This window comes from Manis javanica, chromosome 1 (assembly GCF_040802235.1).
Source record: "Manis javanica isolate MJ-LG chromosome 1, MJ_LKY, whole genome shotgun sequence".
Taxonomy (NCBI): Eukaryota; Metazoa; Chordata; class Mammalia; order Pholidota; family Manidae; genus Manis; species Manis javanica.
The window spans coordinates 90,797,621-90,818,179 of NC_133156.1; the positions used below are offsets into that span (position 1 = coordinate 90,797,621).

Genomic DNA, 20,559 nt, shown 5'->3' on the forward strand with positions numbered 1-20,559 from the left:
CATTTAGAATTTTAGTTTGTTATACATTTTTTCATCCAAATCTAAAGAGGAGCAAGTTGGAGAAAAAAATCCTTTCTCTAATCTAAATTGGCCAAATTGTTGAGTGCTTTTAGTGCCAGAGTTTTTATTTCAAGCAGTGATTTATTAGGACTTCTAAAAGGCTGAATCACCTGGGAACAAATAATTGTTTAAAAATTGAGTATTAAGAAGTATTAAAGAAATATTGAACAACTAGAGGAATGTGCTGTGTATTATAAATGTATTTTTAAAAAAAACCATTTTGAACTTACTGGCTAATAGGAGTCATCTTTTGAGAATGTACATATCTTTTCTTCCTCTCTTCCCCACTTCCATTCTTTGGGTGTAGTGATAATGAGATCTAGAAGTAGTGATGACCCATAGGCTTTATGAGGAGATCCCTGGAGGAGCTTGTATAATGGTGTCTTTGGTGGAGGCTTTTGCACTTACATATGTAGCTCAAATCTATTAAGGAAAAGGATCCAGCTTATCTTATGATGATATCATGAAAGACCATGTATATCTGTATATAGCAGCTATCTAATAGAGCAGCCACTAGCTTTATATGGCTGTTGTTGTATGGCGTAGCATACAGTTTGTCCTAGAAAATGTTCAGTGTGTACTTGGGAGGAGTGAATATTCTGTTTGATAGAGTGTTCTATGGATATATGTTAGATTTAATTGGTTGATAGTATTATTAGAGTCATATTTCTTTATTGATCTTATACCTATATTTATGTTCTATTTTTTTTTAATGGAGTATTGAACTTGCCTACTATTGTTTTATAAATGTCTATTTCTCCTTTCATTTGTCACTGTTTACTTCATATGTTTAGGTGCTCTGATGTTTGGTGCATATATGTTTATAATTGTTTCTATGTCCCTTTTGTCATTATAAAATGTCCCTCATCTCTACTAAGACCTTTTGTTTTAAAGTCTGTTTTATCCAATATATGTACAGGCACTCCAGCTTTCTTATGGTTTACATAATATAAGCTTTTTTTCTTGCTTTTACTCTCAACCTGTTGGTATTTTTTAATCTAATGTGTTTTCTTGTAGACAGCATGTGTTGGATCTTGTTTTTTAATCCACATTGACAGTGTGTACCTTTTGATTAGATTGTTTAATCCATTCATATTTTTTGTCATTGATATAGTGGAAAATACAGCTGCCATTTTACTTGATTTTTTGTCTTGTCTTTTTTGTGCCTCATTCATCTTTTACTGCTGTCTTTTTGCATTAAATGAATATGTTCTATTGAACATTTTAATTTCTTTAATGAGTTTTTCACTACGTATTTTTGAAAATACTGTATTATACAGGAAATTATACTTAGAGATTTCATTCCTAGGCTACCCAACAAATTTCTTTTAGTCTATAATGTGTCAGAAATCTTCATTGCATTTCTTCTATAGTGTTTGGCATTAATTTAGGAGGTAAACAAATATAGGTTTGCTTAGTAAATAAAGACAGAGAAAAGAAAGTTGATTCCTTTTTTCTTCTTTGTGGCACCATTATTATCTGCTTCTATGACCCAGAAATGAAGGGAATGTTCTGATATTGTGGTTGACTTGATTTTAGTAATAATGAAGAAAAATCTAATTTCTTCTATGTGCAAGACATTTGCTAAGTACTGTGGAGAATATAGTAAAATCTACAAGACACAGATCCTTTATTTTAATGTAGTTTACTATGATTTCTGCTGCTTTTTAGGCTAAAATAAATTTGTTACATGGCCTAAGAATGAAATTTCCATATGTAATATGTGCATGTCTTTCCAAACAAGATACATCACAGTTGGAAACTACACTCTTTAGCATTAGACAGGATTGGATTTGTGTCTGTACTTCTGCCACTTAGTAGCTGTGTATTAAGCCTTCATAAATTTCAGTTTGCAAATTTGTGTGACATATAATTTATACTGTATAAATTTTTGTTTCTGTTGAAAGAGCTTTTATATATAAAACCCTCAGCACAGTGCTGTACACCATAGAAGGGGATTAATAAATACTCCCATAAGAAATAGATTCAAAAAGGAATAGAAAAGGTGATTTCTTTGTAAATTTGGAATGTCTGTTCTTGACTAATGACCACTTATTTCCAAAATACAGTGGAAGAAAACATATGAAGTAGTTGTTCACAGTAGATATTTACTATCTGTTAAATGATAGTGTAATTAATTTGTTACATTCTTGGTGATAGTAGTTAGGTGCTGACTATTTTTTTTAACATTTTGCTTCCCAAATGGTGTGTGTCATGCTCAGTGTTCATAGGTAGATATTTTTGATTTTGATGGTCTGTCATTTATGAGGCACTCCTTTTCCCTAACATGTTATATGATATATGTTAATTTTACACATCTATATCTACTTTTTTTTATCTATATTAAACAGCAGTAGTTTATATTAATACCTGTAATGCTAGTGCAACAGCACAGGATTCTTTTCACTTCCTACCTTTTCAAACTTCCTACTCCAGTATTAAGAAATATGGCTACCATTATCCACATATATACTTATTTGCTCAGTCCCAGAACATAAAAATGTTGTTTCAGAATTGCTAGCATGTACCTCTGTGAGGAGTAGGAAGAAGGGAACTGCTAATTGAGTTAAATATTGGTTTAGAGTTAAGTTTATCTTTAGTCTTACTTTTTTGATGCTATTATAAATTGAAATTGCTTTATCATTATATCATTAAATTTGTTATATTGGTATAAAGGAAAGCTGTTGATTTTCTGTATAGTAATTTTATATCCTTCTTCTTTAGGGAATTCTTTAATTTTTTGATTTAGTTTATCATTTATTCTCTATTGTATACTCTAGAAAATGAATCTGTCATCTGCACCATAGAGGTGGTTTTACTTCCTCTTTTCCAATTCTTATGACTAATTAATTTATCTCATCTAATTATATGGCTTATACCTTTAGTACAGTGTTCAGTAGTAATGGAGAAGGTGGGCACCCTTGCCTTGTTTGAACTTAAAGGAAATGCCTTTAATGTGTCTGTATTAGATAAGATCCTGATCCTGAGGATTTTCTCTATATCTTTGAAATATAATAGTTTTACACAGTGTCTCAGTGTTGTTACTTGATGTGGGTCAGTTTTTTCCTGGTACCCAGTGAGCCTTTTCAAAATATAGATTCAGAATGTATATTATATTCTGTTTGTTTTAAGATTACAGTTTAAAGTATTAATCCTGTTCAATTGTTACTTGTTCTTTATTAAGGGATTTCAATTTTATCTAAGTTAGATCTTCTTTGCGTGTCTTAATTTTCAATCACTGTCTCTCTAAACATTTTTACTTCTGTCTTTACCTCATTTCCATTCTATTTGTTCCTTTTCTAGTTTAATGCACTGTACTAAATTTTCATTCAAGTGTTTTCTTCCTGGGACATGTTACAATTTAATCATCATATGTGATTATTTTTTTCTCCCTCAATTTCTTTTTTGGTTTCAGTCAACTCTTGTTTCATTTCTTCCTGATGTCTTGTTCACTGCTGTGATCTGTTTTTGAATTTCTGACTAGGTTCATTTTTCTGATTTTCAAATGCTTCTTTGAGGGTGCTTAATTCATTTTGGACTGTTGTGTTAGTTTTGTTTTGCTTCATCCTTTTGTGGATAATTTACATCAGGTGAACTGTTTTAATTTTCATTTTTTGTTTTCAATACTTATAGAGTACTTGCATCTTTGCATTTCTTTAGACAGGGTTAGTGGTTTGAATTTGAGATAGTTTGCAAGATTCCTAGTACAAGAGCAACCTCTTGGTCAAAATAGAAAAGTGTGTTTTTTCATTTTTGGGGGAGGAAACGCATAAGAAGGGTTGCATGCCCTAAGATTATTTTGAATTTTTTTTTGTCTTTTAGGTTCCTAAATTTCCTCCTCTTACTTCTCTTTTACTTATAGTTTCTAAGGGGCTTTTTCCTCTGCCTCTTTGTTTAACCATTTCCTTGAAACCATAGTGCTTGAAACTGTCTGTTTCCAAGGGATCTTCTTGAATATCCCTGCAGTTTCACCTCCAACACCACCCACCATGAAATCCCTTCCTTGTAGTTTATTTTGATTTACCTGGAATCTTTTGTAGTATTTTTACCTCAGAGTATTTTTTTTCTCTTTCTGCCGTTGATGCCCACCACCAACTTCTATCTGCTTTATCTGAGCTGTTTTTCCAAACTGTCATAGGTCTTTGTGATATAAGCATAAAAGATAACTCTCTGGGATTTAGGACTTTATACTTTAACATAATTTGAAGTTAGGGAATTCTGGTTTTAGTTATGTTTAGAATACATATTTTTGTCTCTTTGGTTTTTCTAGGTTTGGGTTGGGAGATTAAGATTTATCCAGGTACACTAACTTGTCTACACATTATTTAAATTATGTTTTTAGAATGTTTTCTGATTTTTTTCCTTTGTTTGATTATAAGCTGTTGTAGAAAGATTAAAAATATGTTGATGTCTATATAGATAGTTCTTATCTTTATTAGTTCTTTTGACTGTAATAATTATTGAAGAAGCCAGCTATATTTTCTCCCCCAGATTAATAATGTCAGCATTGAAATTTAAAATCAGTGATAATCCCAAATCATTTTTGTTTAGACACTTCCCAATTATAAATGAACCAAGTCTTATTGTTTCTACATTTTAAAAAGAAATTAACCTGTTATCAGCAGAAGCTTCTTGGGATCAATATCATGATGTTGATGTTGCTTATTGCTGCTGATAAATGTAAATTTCAAAGGTGCTAAATGTATTTAAAAATTTCATCTAATATCTGTTCATTTTGAGGTATACCTTCTGTTGCTTCTTTTAGTCTAAAGGAAGATTTTCTTACAATTGAGATCTCAAAGAAAATTACTTCTAGTATTCTTATTTTAAGGCAAGATGGAAATATAAACATATTAAAATGGAATAGCCTTTTCCTTTTACTAAAAAATACTGGTATTTGTCATATGTTTTTTTTCCTGAAAATAAATCAGTTTGGGCTTAGGAATCGAGTTACGGTCAAATGAACTAGAAGAATATTTTAGTGTTACTTAGGTAACTGTTGTTGGAAGGTATCCCTAAATTAAAAAATATATAATAGAAACCTCACAACTGTAAAGGCATAGAAATGAAACTATGTTTAGTTTCATTTCTTTGTTAATGAAACTAAAAGGGAGTATTTTATCTATGTTTTATGCTTTCTAATTAGCTGTTGTAAGTTTTCATTAGTTTCTTCATTTTATATTCCTAGATTTACCATTTTCAATACCTCTTTTCTCTTTTTAACATATCCTAACACTTTTGTTCTTTACTACAAACCTTTCCTAATGTTCAGTTATAAATTCAGTTATAAAGGTTTTCAATTTATAACACTTTCTCTTGTTTTTCTTTATAATGTAGAAATCCATACTTGTTGAACAATTTGAGCATAGCAGTTAACAGTCTCTTTTATTTAGAACTTCTCAAAAGCAGGGTGATACTTATTTCCTTTTCCTTTCAGGTTAATTTTAAAGAAATGCTTTTGATAGGATTTAACTTTCTAAAAGAAAACAGTTTCTTAGAAAAACAAATTAGGTCAATGCCTACTGAAAAACTGAGTTGTTTGTTTATGTTTTTTTTATCACAAACTTTCCTTAATTTAGCTACAAAATAATGTTTAATAAGTATATTGGTAATTCATAACTAAACTGTGGGGGAAGACACCATTTTATAAGTTACTGATTTAATGTTGGTAAATGCTTCACTGTTGTGGGCACAAAGACACACCTCTGAGTTTGTGCAGATGTTTTATTGTGATAGATCTATTATCCAGCTATTAGAAGATAAATGACTGATCTTTCCTATTTTCCATGCCTCAAGAAAATTGAAATAAGAAGGGGAATATCATTTGGGCTGTATGATTAGGGCAGGTTGGATGGCCATTAATTTAAGAGAAGAAAATCTTGGCAGCATTGGCCAACCTACCCCATATTATCAATCAAATCCTGATGCACTTCTTGTGATGACCCAGCACTCTCAGGTTTTTGCAACGTTAATTAGAATTCATGACAAAATAGATGCAAGGAAACGTTTTGTACCCTTCATAATTTTATAGAAAATTTATTGTTATTAGAGGAACCATTTGCTTAGTGTGATTTTTTTCATTACCAGCTTGTCAACTAGCATAGATAATCTGGAGAAAATATGAACTCCATAGATAGGGTGTCACTTTTGTTGATGGTTCATGTAGTTTACCTTGGAGCACAGCTAATGGCTGAAGTTCATAGCAACAGCACAGAAAAACGTGGCAACCAAGGGAAGATAAATGAACCGTGTTTATAGCTTTAATATAAAAAATACATAAATGGAAAACTGCATTTGAATTTGATGAGCTCATTGCTGGTCTTGTTGAAGTGATTTATTTTGTCCCCTTATATAAAAAGCTACTATTGACACAGTGAGATGGAAATTAACTGTCTGTTTTTGGGAAACCAATGTTTTTGGTTTTAAAATCTGAGTAGATCATTTTATTTTAATTCTGGAAGTTTTATAGAATATTGAACATTTGATAGACCAGAATTATTAATTCTTCCATTAGGGTTTAGCCTAGGTCAGTTTGTTAAATCCATACAATGAAATATCTAAAATGGCCAGCCTTATTTTGTAAAAGTATTTTTCTTTACATTCTTCCTAATTAGATTTGTGTTTCCTTAAACTTTACTTGTAATTAATTAATTATTTTCTTTCTTTTTCATACTGTTAGTACTTTAGAATTGTACCTATAGCTGTTGGTTTAGTAAATTGAATAACATGAGATAAGCTGATTTTCCTTTAAATTATGTGGCATCTACTAAACACTTTGAAAAAAGAATTTCTAGGCTTAGGTAAAATAACTTGATTTTATGTAGTGTTTCTTAAATTGAAACTTTGTTGAATTATTATTTTAATTTTATGAATTATTTTATTGTAGGTGGTACTATTTATTTTTATTTTATTAGCCAAATGATACGTATTTCTTATATTACTATAAGGTTGACATATATGTGAAATAAATGTAAATACATTTCACAAATACTAAAATATAGTTTGACATTATTAACTTAGTTGTTTTGAGAGATTTTTAAATGACACAAATTCTAACCTTTTAGAAATATGATTATCCCAATGTAATTTTTGAAGAGTAATTTATGCAGAAGATACCAAAATACGGAGTTGAAAACATGAACTTAACTTCTTTTCCGTATCAATAGCAAATAGAAAATTATAAGTACAATACATTTTTATTTAGTTCATACAAATAATCAATTCTTTGCTTTTTCGATTGAGGTGCATACATGCTGGGACCAGCAGGCACCAGTATATGGGCAGGGCTGGAGTCAATAAATGCGGCTTCACGTTTGTACTGATTGGTAATTCATAAAATCCCCACAGGACTAGAAACTTGTTTAGCATAATAGCAAGTCTATATTCTGAGCTGTTTTCTTTCAATTGTATTGTTGCTTGCATATTAATAAACTAAATGTCAGCCAAGAAGAGGAACAAACACTAAAAATGTGAATATCATTGTATCTAATATTTTTCAAAAAGTACCAGTTCAGTAAGTTATATTTCTATTTAATTGCTTATTTTAAGTCATTGGGGAAATTTTAGACACTCAAATGAAGATCCCTAGTGTTCAGAAAGAATATGATATTAATTTATTTTTTCAAAACCGTATTTTATTGTTGACTAGCTGCACATGTATCAATGGTACATATATAAAAGTATTTGTGTATTATATGTTCTGCTTAGGTTGTATCTTTATATGAAAGAAATCTTAATTTTACCACTTTGCAAAAGCATGACAATTCCAAAAACAGCATTTATGGTTCATTAATTGCTCTTGAAGAAAACTGACTTTTATTTATAACATGTTATTTCAACCTATACACAGTGTTACAGAAGTGATCATGATGTACTAAAAGTTTAGCCTGTGTGTTTTCTTTGTAAATAAACTATTTGTGTAAAAAATTAACAGGCAGATTAAAATGTGTAAGGTTTAAAAGTGTTTTTGTACCAAAAACATTTACAAGTTCCTAACACATATTTTAAGATAAAAATTCATTGTGGAATTATTGTTATTCTTATCTTACCTGACACCATGTGGTCTTTGTTATTATCTTGATTCTTTTTCTGAATTTGTTATGTACTAAAATAATGAATCTTTGAATTCATTTTTAATGAATGTATGTACATTATGTTTAATCCATGTATGTATAATTTATTGAAATTTAACCTGAAGAAAGAAAAATTTTCAGAATTTCTAATACTAATACGTCTAACACTTCAGGAAAGTACATGATATGTTACAACTATTATTCTTTGAGGAAGTGACACTTTAAAATTTGTTATTGAAACATGAACAATCATTTATTAATTAAATGACTGAATGCTTTAGGTATTGATTGTCATAATATTGATTGTACTCTGTAATGCCTAAGTAGAATCTTTGATCGAGGAAAATATTTTTTAATGAGTTACTATTTCTTTCTTTTCTAGCTGGTAGCTGGTAGTGTTGTGATGGCTTTTGAAGAAGTATGCCCGGATAGAATAGATCTGATTCACAAGAATTACCGCAAATTGTGTAATCTACTAATTGATGTAGAAGAGTGGGGGCAGGTTGTCATAATCCACATGCTAACTCGATATGCTCGTACACAGTTTGTCAGTCCTTGGAAAGAGGTAAGTGTTGAACAGTCTTCATCTTACAAAGTATACTAAGAAAATGGAAAAGCTTTTAAAAAATGTGTACAAAAATTAAGAGTAGTAAAATACAGAAATCTGCATATTTAAGGAGGAATCATTTTTTTCATATTCTTTTGGAAAGCATAATTGCTTCAAGGATAATTGTTCATTGTTTTGGCATTGCTTGATACATACTTAATGACATAATGTATGAACTTTTAGTGTGCTACCTTGCAATAGGCTCTTGTTAGGAGCTGTAGGTGCCAAATCATGGATTTTTTTTAAATTAGTTGTTTTCACACCTTTGAGTTCCAACTATTCCAAGGACTCACTTGAAAATGTAGGTAATGTGAGTCTACCACATGAATTTATACCAAAGATAATTTCTTGTCTTTATAGATAAATATTGTTGAACTTAAAAACAACTTTTTCCTGGTTTTATATTTCTAAAATGCTTGTTTTTCTTTTTTTTTCATTTAAACTGATAGAGTTTTTAGTGAAATTCATAATTAAATATACCTTAAAATGAATTTGTTTTCTATGTGCAGAGTAACATTAGAGGCATACCTTATTCTTTTTAGTATTTTGACAATTTAGAAAATTGTATTACATAGTTTGCAAGAAATCTCTCTGTGTATATATTTAAGATTTATGTCTAAGTTTTAAACTTATTCAAAGAAATCATTAAATATTAAAAAATAGCACACTTGTTTTAATCTTGTAATACTGCTTTTTTGTCTTTTTTTGAAAAGCAGTATTGTAGATTTTGTAGAAAATCAGATGTACTTCTGGATAAACAATACTAAGTCATTGTAGAAAACATTGATAAACATTTTAAACATCTTAAACTTCTGAAAGTTTGAAATGTAATCTAAACATGTATTATGAACATTTTTTCCATTTTACATACATCTTTCTCTCATTTTAATATTTCTAATAAAAGCGAGTCATACTGAACATTCAAGGCCTATTCATAAATTTGTGTACAAATGATTGTAACATAATTGGAATACAGACTTAATGTATCTTTATCTAGAAGACTGTTTATAATATTGACTCCATTGTAATATTAATGTCTAAAAAGTGTTCAGGTTATTCTGTTTGAAAATCAAAGTATGTTTTAAATTATTCATATGTAAAAAGTCTTATGCCACATAAGGCTCTTCAACTAATGAAATTTTACTATCCACCTGTGCTTTTATTATAAAGTTAATTATATTTATCATTGAGCAAAGTAAGCTTTTGATGGCACTCTTTTGGATTAAGCAACATGTCCATGCTGCAAATGTCTTGGCCCTTTCAAGTAAATGATAATTTTGGCAAGAGATTTTTGTTGCTAATAGCTAGTTGTTTGATTCAGCCAGTTCGTATCCAGACTACTTTGCAGATACATCTTTTTCCTTTTATGTAAGGTTATAGATAATTCTGGCTTATCTAATCATTGTCACTATTTAACAGCACTTTAAAATTTTACTTTCCTTTTACCATCAAATAATTTTTAGTAGCTGTATGCAAATGATACTTTGCTTTGTCATTATGTAGAAATTGGACTTAAAGTTTATACTTCTCACCATATCTTCTAAGGATATGTAATGGACTTTAAAATCTCAGTTTTTGTAGTTGGCCTGTTTATTTGTATTTCTCTTCCTTGAATTTTATTTCATCTCATTTTAGATAAAACTCATGTTTAAAGTGATCTGCAAAGCAAAGAAGTTAAATACCACATACACTTTTCTTTTGACAGATAATTTGAAAAATTGGAACTCAATGCATACTTTGTGTTTTCACATGTTAATTCCATGAACATTAATTATTACAAACATGAGATGAAGTCTGGTCATTGTCCTGGATACACTGGAATTGGGCTAAACAATTTCTTATCTTTGCCACTTATTTGCAGGCTGACCTTGGCATTATTCTAAATTATGTGGCTACTAGACTAAATCAGTAATTTTCAAATGTACACCTCTGCCCTCAGGATGCTGTAGCACTGTCCCAGGAACAACCAAGGGGGGCAGTGGTGCACTAGACTATGTAGCTCTCTGGGCTCCTGCCCTCCCTCAAACAGAGCAGGCTTTACCTTTGCCTTCCTTTCATACGTAACTTTGCATATGATTTCCTTGGCTTAAAGAAAAGAAAAACAACTAAAATAGGAGATTTTTAAAGGTTTATCTAACTATAATCATATATATTCTTTTTAATTATAGAAGCAATTCAAGTACATGGTGAAATTAAAAATTAAGTCTTCCTTCTCATAGTCTCTTAGTTAACCCCTTAAGAGACAATTATTGGCAGCCATTTAATTCCAGTTGTTCTGGTAGTTACAAATTTTACTTTGGATAACACATTCCACTTTATTTACTAATTTAAAATATTAGTTGACTTCAAAATGACCAAAATAACAGGCTTTTTTATCTCTCTTTGTATATATATATATGTTGTGTTCAATCTCAGCAGGAGAGATTGGAAGGGGCATCCTTTGTTGTAGTATTAGAAGTAAGGGATTGTCAAAGATGTTAGACCTTAAGCACAAACCAAGTTTCAAATGGATTACTGTTACTTACACTATGACTGTGCTTACTCCTTCAGTAAACACAGTAAGCACATTTCTGACTTTACCTGTGGCTAGTTATTCTTCTGTTTTACTGAGAAACCTTTGAGTGAGCAGTGTAGCTACTTGTAGTCTTGGAGACTTTGGCCTAGACTTGAACTTATGTCTACATGGTAATTTTAATTTGAGAAGTTGCTAAACTGAATGATAAAGTCAAGTTTGACCAGCCCTGGAAGAAACTGAGAAATATTTGGCATTTATATCTGCTTTCATTTTTCACTTCTTCTGTTGTAAAAAGCATACTATGTAATGAACATTTAAAGTATTACAGGATGGAAAGACAAAGTGGAACATGCTGGAGCAGTGTCAGTGCTGAGTTGTTACCATCCTTTTCCATCCTTTTACCATCAACACTTGAATATGTTTTCTTCATGGAATCAGTGGAGTAGGTGTTCATTCTTGCCCCTAGTCCCCTTTTACACACAGGCAGAAGTCATTTACTTGAATGTTATTTGAATGCTGTTATGATATATACAGGTCCATTTATCTTGAAGTAAATGTATTTGCAAGTGAGAAAACAGCATCACTAAAATAGTATATTGACTTAAAATTTATTTAAAATAAAAAACTGCCCATAAATACCAAATTCCCTAAAATACAAGAAATTTCTTGAGTACTAAGAGAAAATGTGAAAAATAATACTGTGAAGCTCTGTTTACAAATTTATCATTTTACTTTTCTTTCTTATATAGTGTTTTATTTGGGATTGTGTAGTGGGCATTATTATATGCATTTTATAGATGAAGAAACTAAGGCATACAGCGTTTAACGCATCACCTAAGATTGTTGGATTCCCCTGAGGAAGGCGCCGCCCCAAATCACTCACCAAAGACGTTTCTTGATGCAACAAGCAAGAGGAATTTATTCAGAAGCCAACTAGCTGGGGTCCACGTCAGCCCGTCGCAGCGGGTCTCAACGAGGACCCAGAGCACACAAAGCCAGAAGGTTTTATAGCATTTTCAAAAGGGGTAAAATTTTCTATAATTACAATACAGGGTTTTTTCTATAGGCTCATAAATCTTTTGCTGGCGCCACATCCTGGGGTCTGGTTAGATGAGATCACCTTCAGAATGTCTAGGGTGGTTCTAGCAAGATAAGCTAGGCATGTATGATTAACTGATTTATGGTTGGCTAACTAAAGGTCACTACAATTGACACAGGCTAACTAACTTGTTTTTCAAGATTCTAATGATTTTCCTTCTTTTGGGTTAGGGGGTGGTATTTAGGCCTTAAGATGGCTGTACTTATGCTAACTTTTGATTCTTCAGATCCTACATTTCCCCACTTCTCTTTTTGGGGCATTCCAATCATGGAATGTTTGTATCTTCTTGTGAGGTGAGTGAGTGGTATTGTTGCTTCAACATTAGTACATGAACAGCACTCACTCTTTCTCTAACAAAAGTTATCAACCGGTTTAATATGCAGGGTCTCAAAGTTAGGAGCAACACAAGGATGAGTAGGGGCCTAGCCAGAGTGGATATCAGGGTTGTAAACCACGGGGACCTAGTGAACTAAGATTCAAACAGTCCTTGGCCTGCTTCTCGCTCTCTCTTCCTCTGATCTAGCCTTTCTCTAAGTTTTGACATTGAATCTCTTACTATCCCGGAATGATCTGCATAAAAGCAGCATTCTTCTCTTAAAGCTGCACACAGTCCTCCTCCTTTTAGGAACAGCAGATCTAGCCCTCGTCTATTCTGTAAGACTACCTCAGAGAGGGAAGTCAGAGATTCTTCAAGTTTTGTAATGGATTGCTCTATGGTTTTTAGGTCTTCATCAATAGCAGTCCTTAGTCTTTCATAATGCTGGTTCCCTTGAACAATAGCGGCTGCCTCCGTTCCCACTCCAGCTGCGACTCTTATCTCTAACAACACGGCTAAGGTCAGCGAGACCGGCTCTCTCTTATATCTATGCTTAGGTTCAAATTCAGCTACGAATGAGAGATCATCATGATACATCAACCTGGGCACCAGCTGGACCATGATACAGAAATCACGGGAGGAGTTGAAGGCAGAAGTAGAGACACATGGGGTCACTCCAGTGTTACAAGCCCACTATCCCTCGGGAGGAGGGATTAAATACCTGTTTTTACCAGGGAAGGCTATGGGTATGGTCTCATTCTTTCTTCTACAGATAGAGACTCTAGCTGCTGCTAGGGAAGAGGGGTGATGACCGCTCTGGCTGCTTCATGCTGAGAAGGGGGCGCAGTAAAGGGTGCAGCTAGGTCTCCATCACTGGTCAGTTGAGAGGGCTTCAGAAGGCTGGCGCTTCTATTCTGGGTTTCATTTTTATTACTATTTGCAGTTTTGTGGCTTCTAGGCAAGATAAAACAAATTGTGTTATTAGGTCATGTAGCAACATCTGGAGTTGCATTTTTTATTCTGGAAGGAGGCTGCATTATTGAAACGATACTTCTCTCTAAAATCATTCTCATTTTTACTAGAAGTAACTAGGTTAAGAAAATAATTAACAGCTGGCTTGATTATTTGCACAGGTGCAGCAAGAAGAGCAATTGATTACACAGGCTCTTTTAAATATGCTTTGCTGGAACTTTTTGTAAGGAATTTCAGATTGAACTTTTAAAGGCCTCTTGAGGCCAGACAGCCAAGCCAGACTTGCCATAAGGCTTTGCCTGCAGTACCTGTAGATTTGGATGAATTCTTCTCTTCTCGAGGTCTCTGCACCTGCCAGGAAGTGACCTTCTTTACTCACCTGGTAAGGCTGCTGGGAACTCTGTAAGCAAGGTACCAGGCCAGTTCTTCCAAGGGGCTTTGTTGGCTTTATAAAGTCAATCTTAGTTCTTTAAAGTTGTTCACATCTGAGTCTATGCACATGTCTCTCAGGTACGACATTCCAGTCAAAGCCCTGGTAGTATAACCAGTGTTCTTAAGTAGTCTTCTCACAAGGAAAGCAGATTCTTATTGAACTCGTGCAAATAAACATACTGCCATGGAATACAAAAACAGTCACTGAAAGTTTTTAAACTCTGGAGGGATCAAGTAGAGAGAAGGATGTTTCAATTCTGCTCATAAAGATAGTCATTTACTAAACTGTTGTCAGTTTAAGAGAACAAGGTTAAAACACTTTACCAGCAACATTTGAAACAAAAAGACACAAAATCATTTTCTTTAGTTTATGTAATCTTATGTAACTAATACCTGTTCTGCTGAAATCTAGTTCTTTACCAGTTTAGGGATAATACTATAAATGACAAAAGACTTACAAATGACAATGGTTAAAGATATGATGAGAGCTTACTGTAAAACAGTTGACATAAGGAAATTCTGATATTTCTGTAATACAAAACATTCAGTAACAAAGTTTAGCATCATTCTCTTTGACAGTGCTTTCTTGGTAAATAAATATATATATATCAGATAAATAAGCCAAATTAGTCAAATACTTTGTCTAGTGAGAAAAAATTCCTCTGACATGTTCCAGGGGCCCTCTGGAAAATATCAGAGTTAACTAGAGGTAAAAGCACCTTTTTGCATTTAATTTTTTTAGAACTATCATTACACATTTATTGTCTATATACTCAGCACAGTAAACGAGATATCTTAAAAAGTGGGGCAGCAGGGGAGACTGCTGCTGTCAATTTTTAAAGACAACATACAGAAAGTCAAACTAATTCTAGGTTACTAAGCATTCTTGAGAGAATGGTAGCAGATGGTAGATTCTTCTGCTTTCATCCTCAGGAGGGGAAAAAAGCTACAATAAGAATTCATATTTAGCTGAAAGAACTGTCTAAACTCAAGGCAGAGTATAATATCACCAGGCATACAAAAGACCTGTTAGATATACATACAAAGAATGAATATGGCTATAGTCAAATTCAACTTAAAAGTTTAAGCAGAATCGCAAATTTAAATGTCTCTTTCTTTCACACAGATATTCAGATATGACCAGAAATATGATTTGAGATGAAAGAGATCAGGAATTTTACTTCTTCATTTAGGGACTGAGAAATGATGACCTTTGGCTTACAATCAATAGCTTACAAACAGTGAAAATAATAAGAACATAACTCAGCATAAGTGTCTAAGACCAGATACAAAAAACAGAGAAAGTTCTTAAGTTTGCAGGTCTTCCCTGAAAGCTTCAAGAATGTTTTACTCTTTAATAGTAGATTCCCCCATGTTTTTTTTTTTTTTTTAAACATACAGCATATAAATTAAACAAGAAGACCTGGTGGTTCTCAAAAAATCTATTACAACTTTTCTCAAAAGTGGTCACACGTTCGTCTATCTAAACCTTTACAGTGAAACCTGTTTTTCTGGGAGAAACATAATCTTGTCCAGATTCTACAGTTTAATTTTTAAGAATAAATTTTGGTTTGTTAACTAAGTGCATTTAATCAGCTGAAAAAAGCTTTGTTACTATTCTGCTTAGGAATTCAATTTTTCAGGCCATGCAATCATTTTTAATAACAAAATATTTCAAAGGCAAATAAAGGTTATACAGTTGTTAACAAACTTTAGCTTTTAGTCCCTTTAACATTACGATTTCATGGCAACTCACTGAGACTTTAAGCATGAGAAACTGCTGTGATCTTTCAACATTAAGAGCAGACTAACAGTTAAAGAAAACTGTTTAACTGGAAACGAGATTTTAATTTTGCTGTGCACTTGATATCAAGACTCACTTGCTTTAATTTCACTAGGCATGACTATATCTGTAAGAATATAGTAATTTATTCTTCATTTGCCCCATGGTCCCAAGCACATAAGCCGGTGAGAATTATGCCTGGGCTTGCCTGCGGCTTGACTGGGTTTATCTCACTTTATCTCTAAACATCCTAACTCTCCCCCCAAAGCAACAGGCTGAGCTGATCTTCTACAACAAAAGGCACCACGCTGTTTTCTCTCTTTGTCTCTCTTTAAATAAATAGCTGTACTTTAGAACAAAGTTACTTTCTTTTATTACAAAACACATTCTTTAGCATGCAGAAGAGTTTTCATTTTTTATACTTTTTCTTATTAAAACATACATCTTTTAGCATAGAGAAATGTTTTTCTTTATTACTTTAAGTGGTTTTAATTAGAACTTAAAACCATTAGAAACTTTAACTTCTAGTGAACACTGAGAAGCAGGACACTGCAAACTGTCAAACTAACATTTTCTAGACCAACAAACTCACGAACACATTCTACAATTTCTGCAACCATGAGCTTCACAGCACAATCTCCCAGCAAACACAGAGCACATCTTCTCAACTTAACAAAACTCTAAGGCTTTAAGTTACTACAAAGATTCTCAGGCTGCAGGTAGGCATACACACTGCAACACACAATTTAAAAGGTGTTCACTTGCCACACTTATCCAGTTCACCTACCTGCAACAACTATGCTAGCCTACTCACAAGACCCCCACTGAACACTAGACAAAGCCAAGCTTCTAAGCATTCTATTCTTAAAAGATTTAGCAGATAACATGACTCAAATGACTCTAGGTAAACTCAGGCAGCCGACAACTACCAGGACATGCCCGCCTCAGGCAAACTCAAATTAGCATTAATGCTTAACACTTTTTTACCAGGTTTTCTGGAAGTTTTAGAACACTCAATTTTCACAAGCGCTTGTCTTTAAATCAATTTCATTAATACCATCCGGAGGTAGAAAGATATATTCATTTACACACTTAGGGGGTTGTCTGAGTCTGTCCCCTTGTCAGTATAACAATTATTAGGCACGTGAAAGACACAAAAAACAGAGACACACACAGATTAGACACACAGCGGCCGCTTTTTGTTTTTTCTCAGATTTTCAAACAGAAACCGAAAGGAATCAGAGGGTTGATATTCCTGGCACCTGAAAATCAACCCTATCTCATCAGATTCACCTTGCCGGAAAAACAGATGGGAGGCTACCAGGCGTCCCTGGCCTCCCAACCTCCCCGAGGCGTCCCCCAGGGTTGCAGCCTGCGGTGCTCCTAGTACGTCTACCGACCGCAGTCTCGACCCCTTTACGGGATCGGGACAGCTGCCAGACAGTGGGTACCCCCTTTCAGAATTCTGACCGGTCTCACTGAAAAACAGAAAACAGAACACAGACAAACCAAGGCGCCACTAATCTTACCTCTTCCTCCAAGAGCGACTTCGGGAGTGAAGCGGGGTGAGCGCATGATCCCGGACGAGCCCCCAAATGTTGGATTCCCCTGAGGAAGGCGCCGCCCCAAATCACTCACCAAAGACGTTTCTTGATGCAACAAGCAAGAGGAATTTATTCAGAAGCCAACTAGCTGGGGTCCACGTCAGCCCGTCGCAGCGGGTCTCAACGAGGACCCAGAGCACACAAAGCCAGAAGGTTTTATAGCATTTTCAAAAGGGGTAAAATTTTCTATAATTACAATACAGGGTTTTTTCTATAGGCTCATAAATCTTTTGCTGGCGCCACATCCTGGGGTCTGGTTAGATGAGATCACCTTCAGAATGTCTAGGGTGGTTCTAGCAAGATAAGCTAGGCATGTATGATTAACTGATTTATGGTTGGCTAACTAAAGGTCACTACAATTGACACAGGCTAACTAACTTGTTTTTCAAGATTCTAATGATTTTCCTTCTTTTGGGTTAGGGGGTGGTATTTAGGCCTTAAGATGGCTGTACTTATGCTAACTTTTGATTCTTCAGATCCTACAAGATAATATTACTTATCCGGAAATACAAAACAGAGCAATGCCTGGGTCAGCATTCTTTCCTTTAAATTCTATTATGTCATGACTTTTAAACTAAGATATCTTTTTGCTTATTTTTAATAAGTTTTTGTGCGTTTGCTTATTGGCTTCTTATGTCCCATTCAAAGCTAACTTTGAAGGTCCCTCCCCCAAATCCATAGTTATCAGATACTGCAATTAGCTAACAACCATAATTAAATTTGTTTTTCAAAGAAAAAAGTCATGTTTCTCTTTGAATTCTTTAAAACATTTGTTTGTGTTTATATGCTTGAAGGGTAGCAAAATTGTTTTTTTTGAGGAATTGAAAGTAAGTATAAGTATTTTTTGAGATGAGCTGATGTACATGCTTTTGTCAATAAGTTCTCAAATGAACACATCATATACAAATAAGCTTCCTCAGGGACAGAAGAGATTTTTAATTTAGTTTATTTGCATCATTATAGATCAGTGTTCAGGCTGTTTATATGTAAATGTATGATTTGAGGAACAATTAAGTGTTGACAAAGTAGATTGCGGTCATATCAATCGCAGTGCATTTTCCATAATTTTTCTAACTGACGTCTTTGATGATAAATAGTGGGTGCCAAGTCAAAGCCGATTATACAGTGCACTAGGAATTCATGGGGCTGTCAGGGAGAAGACCGATTGACTTTAAATTTACATATTAATGAGAAGATTTGTTAAGAGGGTGCTTGACTATAGAAAATAACTGCATATTTATAGGGCACGACATTTTATAAATAAAGCTGATGCAGGAAAATGGAAATTAAACCTTTTAGGTTAATAAATTCAAGAGACTGCTAAAATGCATCTTTGCATTTTTATTTTCTTAAATTCACCTTTCTATTTGTGGTCCATGTTGTTTTTTATTCTAGGTCAAGTTTGTATAATTTTCAAGGATATAAGATTACTTAAATATTTTCTTTCTGTCATTCAAACCTATTATGGGAGAATACTTGAAGCATAAATGTAAATCTCTAAGGCTAAAGTTGTTTTGGTAGAAGTAATGGATTTTTAAGAGTAAATGTTTTTAAAACACCAGGTAAATTTTAACAGTGATTTAAAAAAAACAAAAACCTTTCATGGCATTAATTATAAACTGAAATAAAACCAGTACTTGTGGCCTGACAGGAATGTTTTTCATTTTACGACTCTAGCTCTTCAAAGTTGAATTTTCTCTAGGAGATGACAGTTTTGCAAAAATTATCAAAATATTTTACTTTAGTAATTTAGAATTTAAAGCTGTACATATTCAGTTACTTTTTTTGCATATGAATCCAGGTAATGTACTTCTGGTAGCAGTATGTATGTCAATTGAACTTTGGAATCATGTATTTGCTTTTCTCTCTCTCAGTATATCTGTACTTAAATTATAAAAGTTTAAGTAGGTGTAAGAAAGTTCCAAGTTTAGAACTCTATTTCAAGCATTTTTTAGATAAGTTCCTTAATTTTTTTAGGAATAGCTATAAAATAAGAACTCACCAGAACACAAATTTAGTATACATGGTTCTTTGTGGTTTTCTGAAAGTAAAAATGTACTTTGGGAAAGGGTTCAAAATTCCACATCCAGGTCCTATCTTACAGGATCTAAGTATTAGAGATTATTTTTTTATTGAGTTTTACTTCTCTTTACAGGTTAATTTTCCTTTGTAAAATAAATTTTGTATTATATTTTACTAGTGAACTATTTTTTCATCTTATTCACTATTCTGTGGAATTCTTAAAAAACAAAATAGTGAAGAGTCGTGGTAAAATCCATGCTTTACAATGCGAATAAAAAAGTTTTTGTGCACTCCTTCAGGCACCTACTGATGAAGGGATCAATATGCAGTTTAATGGAAAACTGTCGACCATGTGCTGAACTGAAAATAGGTCTTCCCTCCCTCCATAGGTTATGAAGTACTTATCTTAATGATTCTTTATTCTTTTTGTTATTCATTATTTAATTTTGATTGGAAATATTTTGACTCATGAAGTTTCTTTAAACATTTTTTTTTTAATTTAAACCCAAGTAACACGTACATGGTTGAAAGAAATATGTTGAATAATACTGTAAGGCTTATAAGAAGCAATGTCTTCCTGCTGACACTTCCCCATGCCCAAATTAACTACTTCAAATTCTGTTTAGGTAGGCCTTTGTGTGCATGTGTATGTGTGTGTGCATGTACCTTTCTTCATTTCCAAGTAATATACACTCTTGATTTATCAATTTTAGATATAGACATCCTATTTTTTAGAAGTAGAGAATTTGGCATTTTTGTAATATATTACCTCATGCTTCCATCTTTGTAATGTAATTATGTTATAAATTTTCAACAAATATGTTAACTTAATTAAGATTTTATGAGTATTATTTATGCTGTATAGTAGCATTTTCATCTCCTTTCTTGTGGAAATTTTGGTTCTTTTTGGAATCAAAATTTTCCTCATTTTTAATTTGCTTAGTTTATCATGTCACTACTAGAAAGCATTCCAAATCTTCTTCACCGTATTATATCCACTCCAAAGGTTTTATATGCTGCTCTTGAGATGCTTTTAGTTGCCTACCTAATATCAAATCTCCAAACCCCCTTTTAAAA

The 20,559-nt window shown here is 33.0% G+C and overlaps 1 protein-coding gene and 1 long non-coding RNA gene across 6 annotated transcripts in view; one reads left to right on the forward strand and one right to left on the reverse strand.

Moving 5' to 3' along the window:
• Positions 1 to 20,559, forward strand: part of AP3B1 (adaptor related protein complex 3 subunit beta 1) — a 273,969-nt gene that overhangs the window by 81,704 nt on the left and 171,706 nt on the right. For all 5 annotated transcript variants that reach the window (XM_073234795.1, XM_073234799.1, XM_073234824.1 and 2 more), the window contains one exon: positions 8,515 to 8,697. In XM_073234795.1, the coding sequence (XP_073090896.1) occupies positions 8,515 to 8,697 (183 nt within the window). The remainder of the gene's footprint in view (positions 1 to 8,514; positions 8,698 to 20,559) is intronic.
• Positions 12,146 to 17,944, reverse strand: LOC140849032 (uncharacterized). Its single transcript, XR_012130485.1, has 2 exons — positions 14,021 to 17,944; positions 12,146 to 13,623 (listed from the first exon to the last, which is right to left on the reverse strand). It is a non-coding gene; the product is annotated as an uncharacterized lncRNA (long non-coding RNA).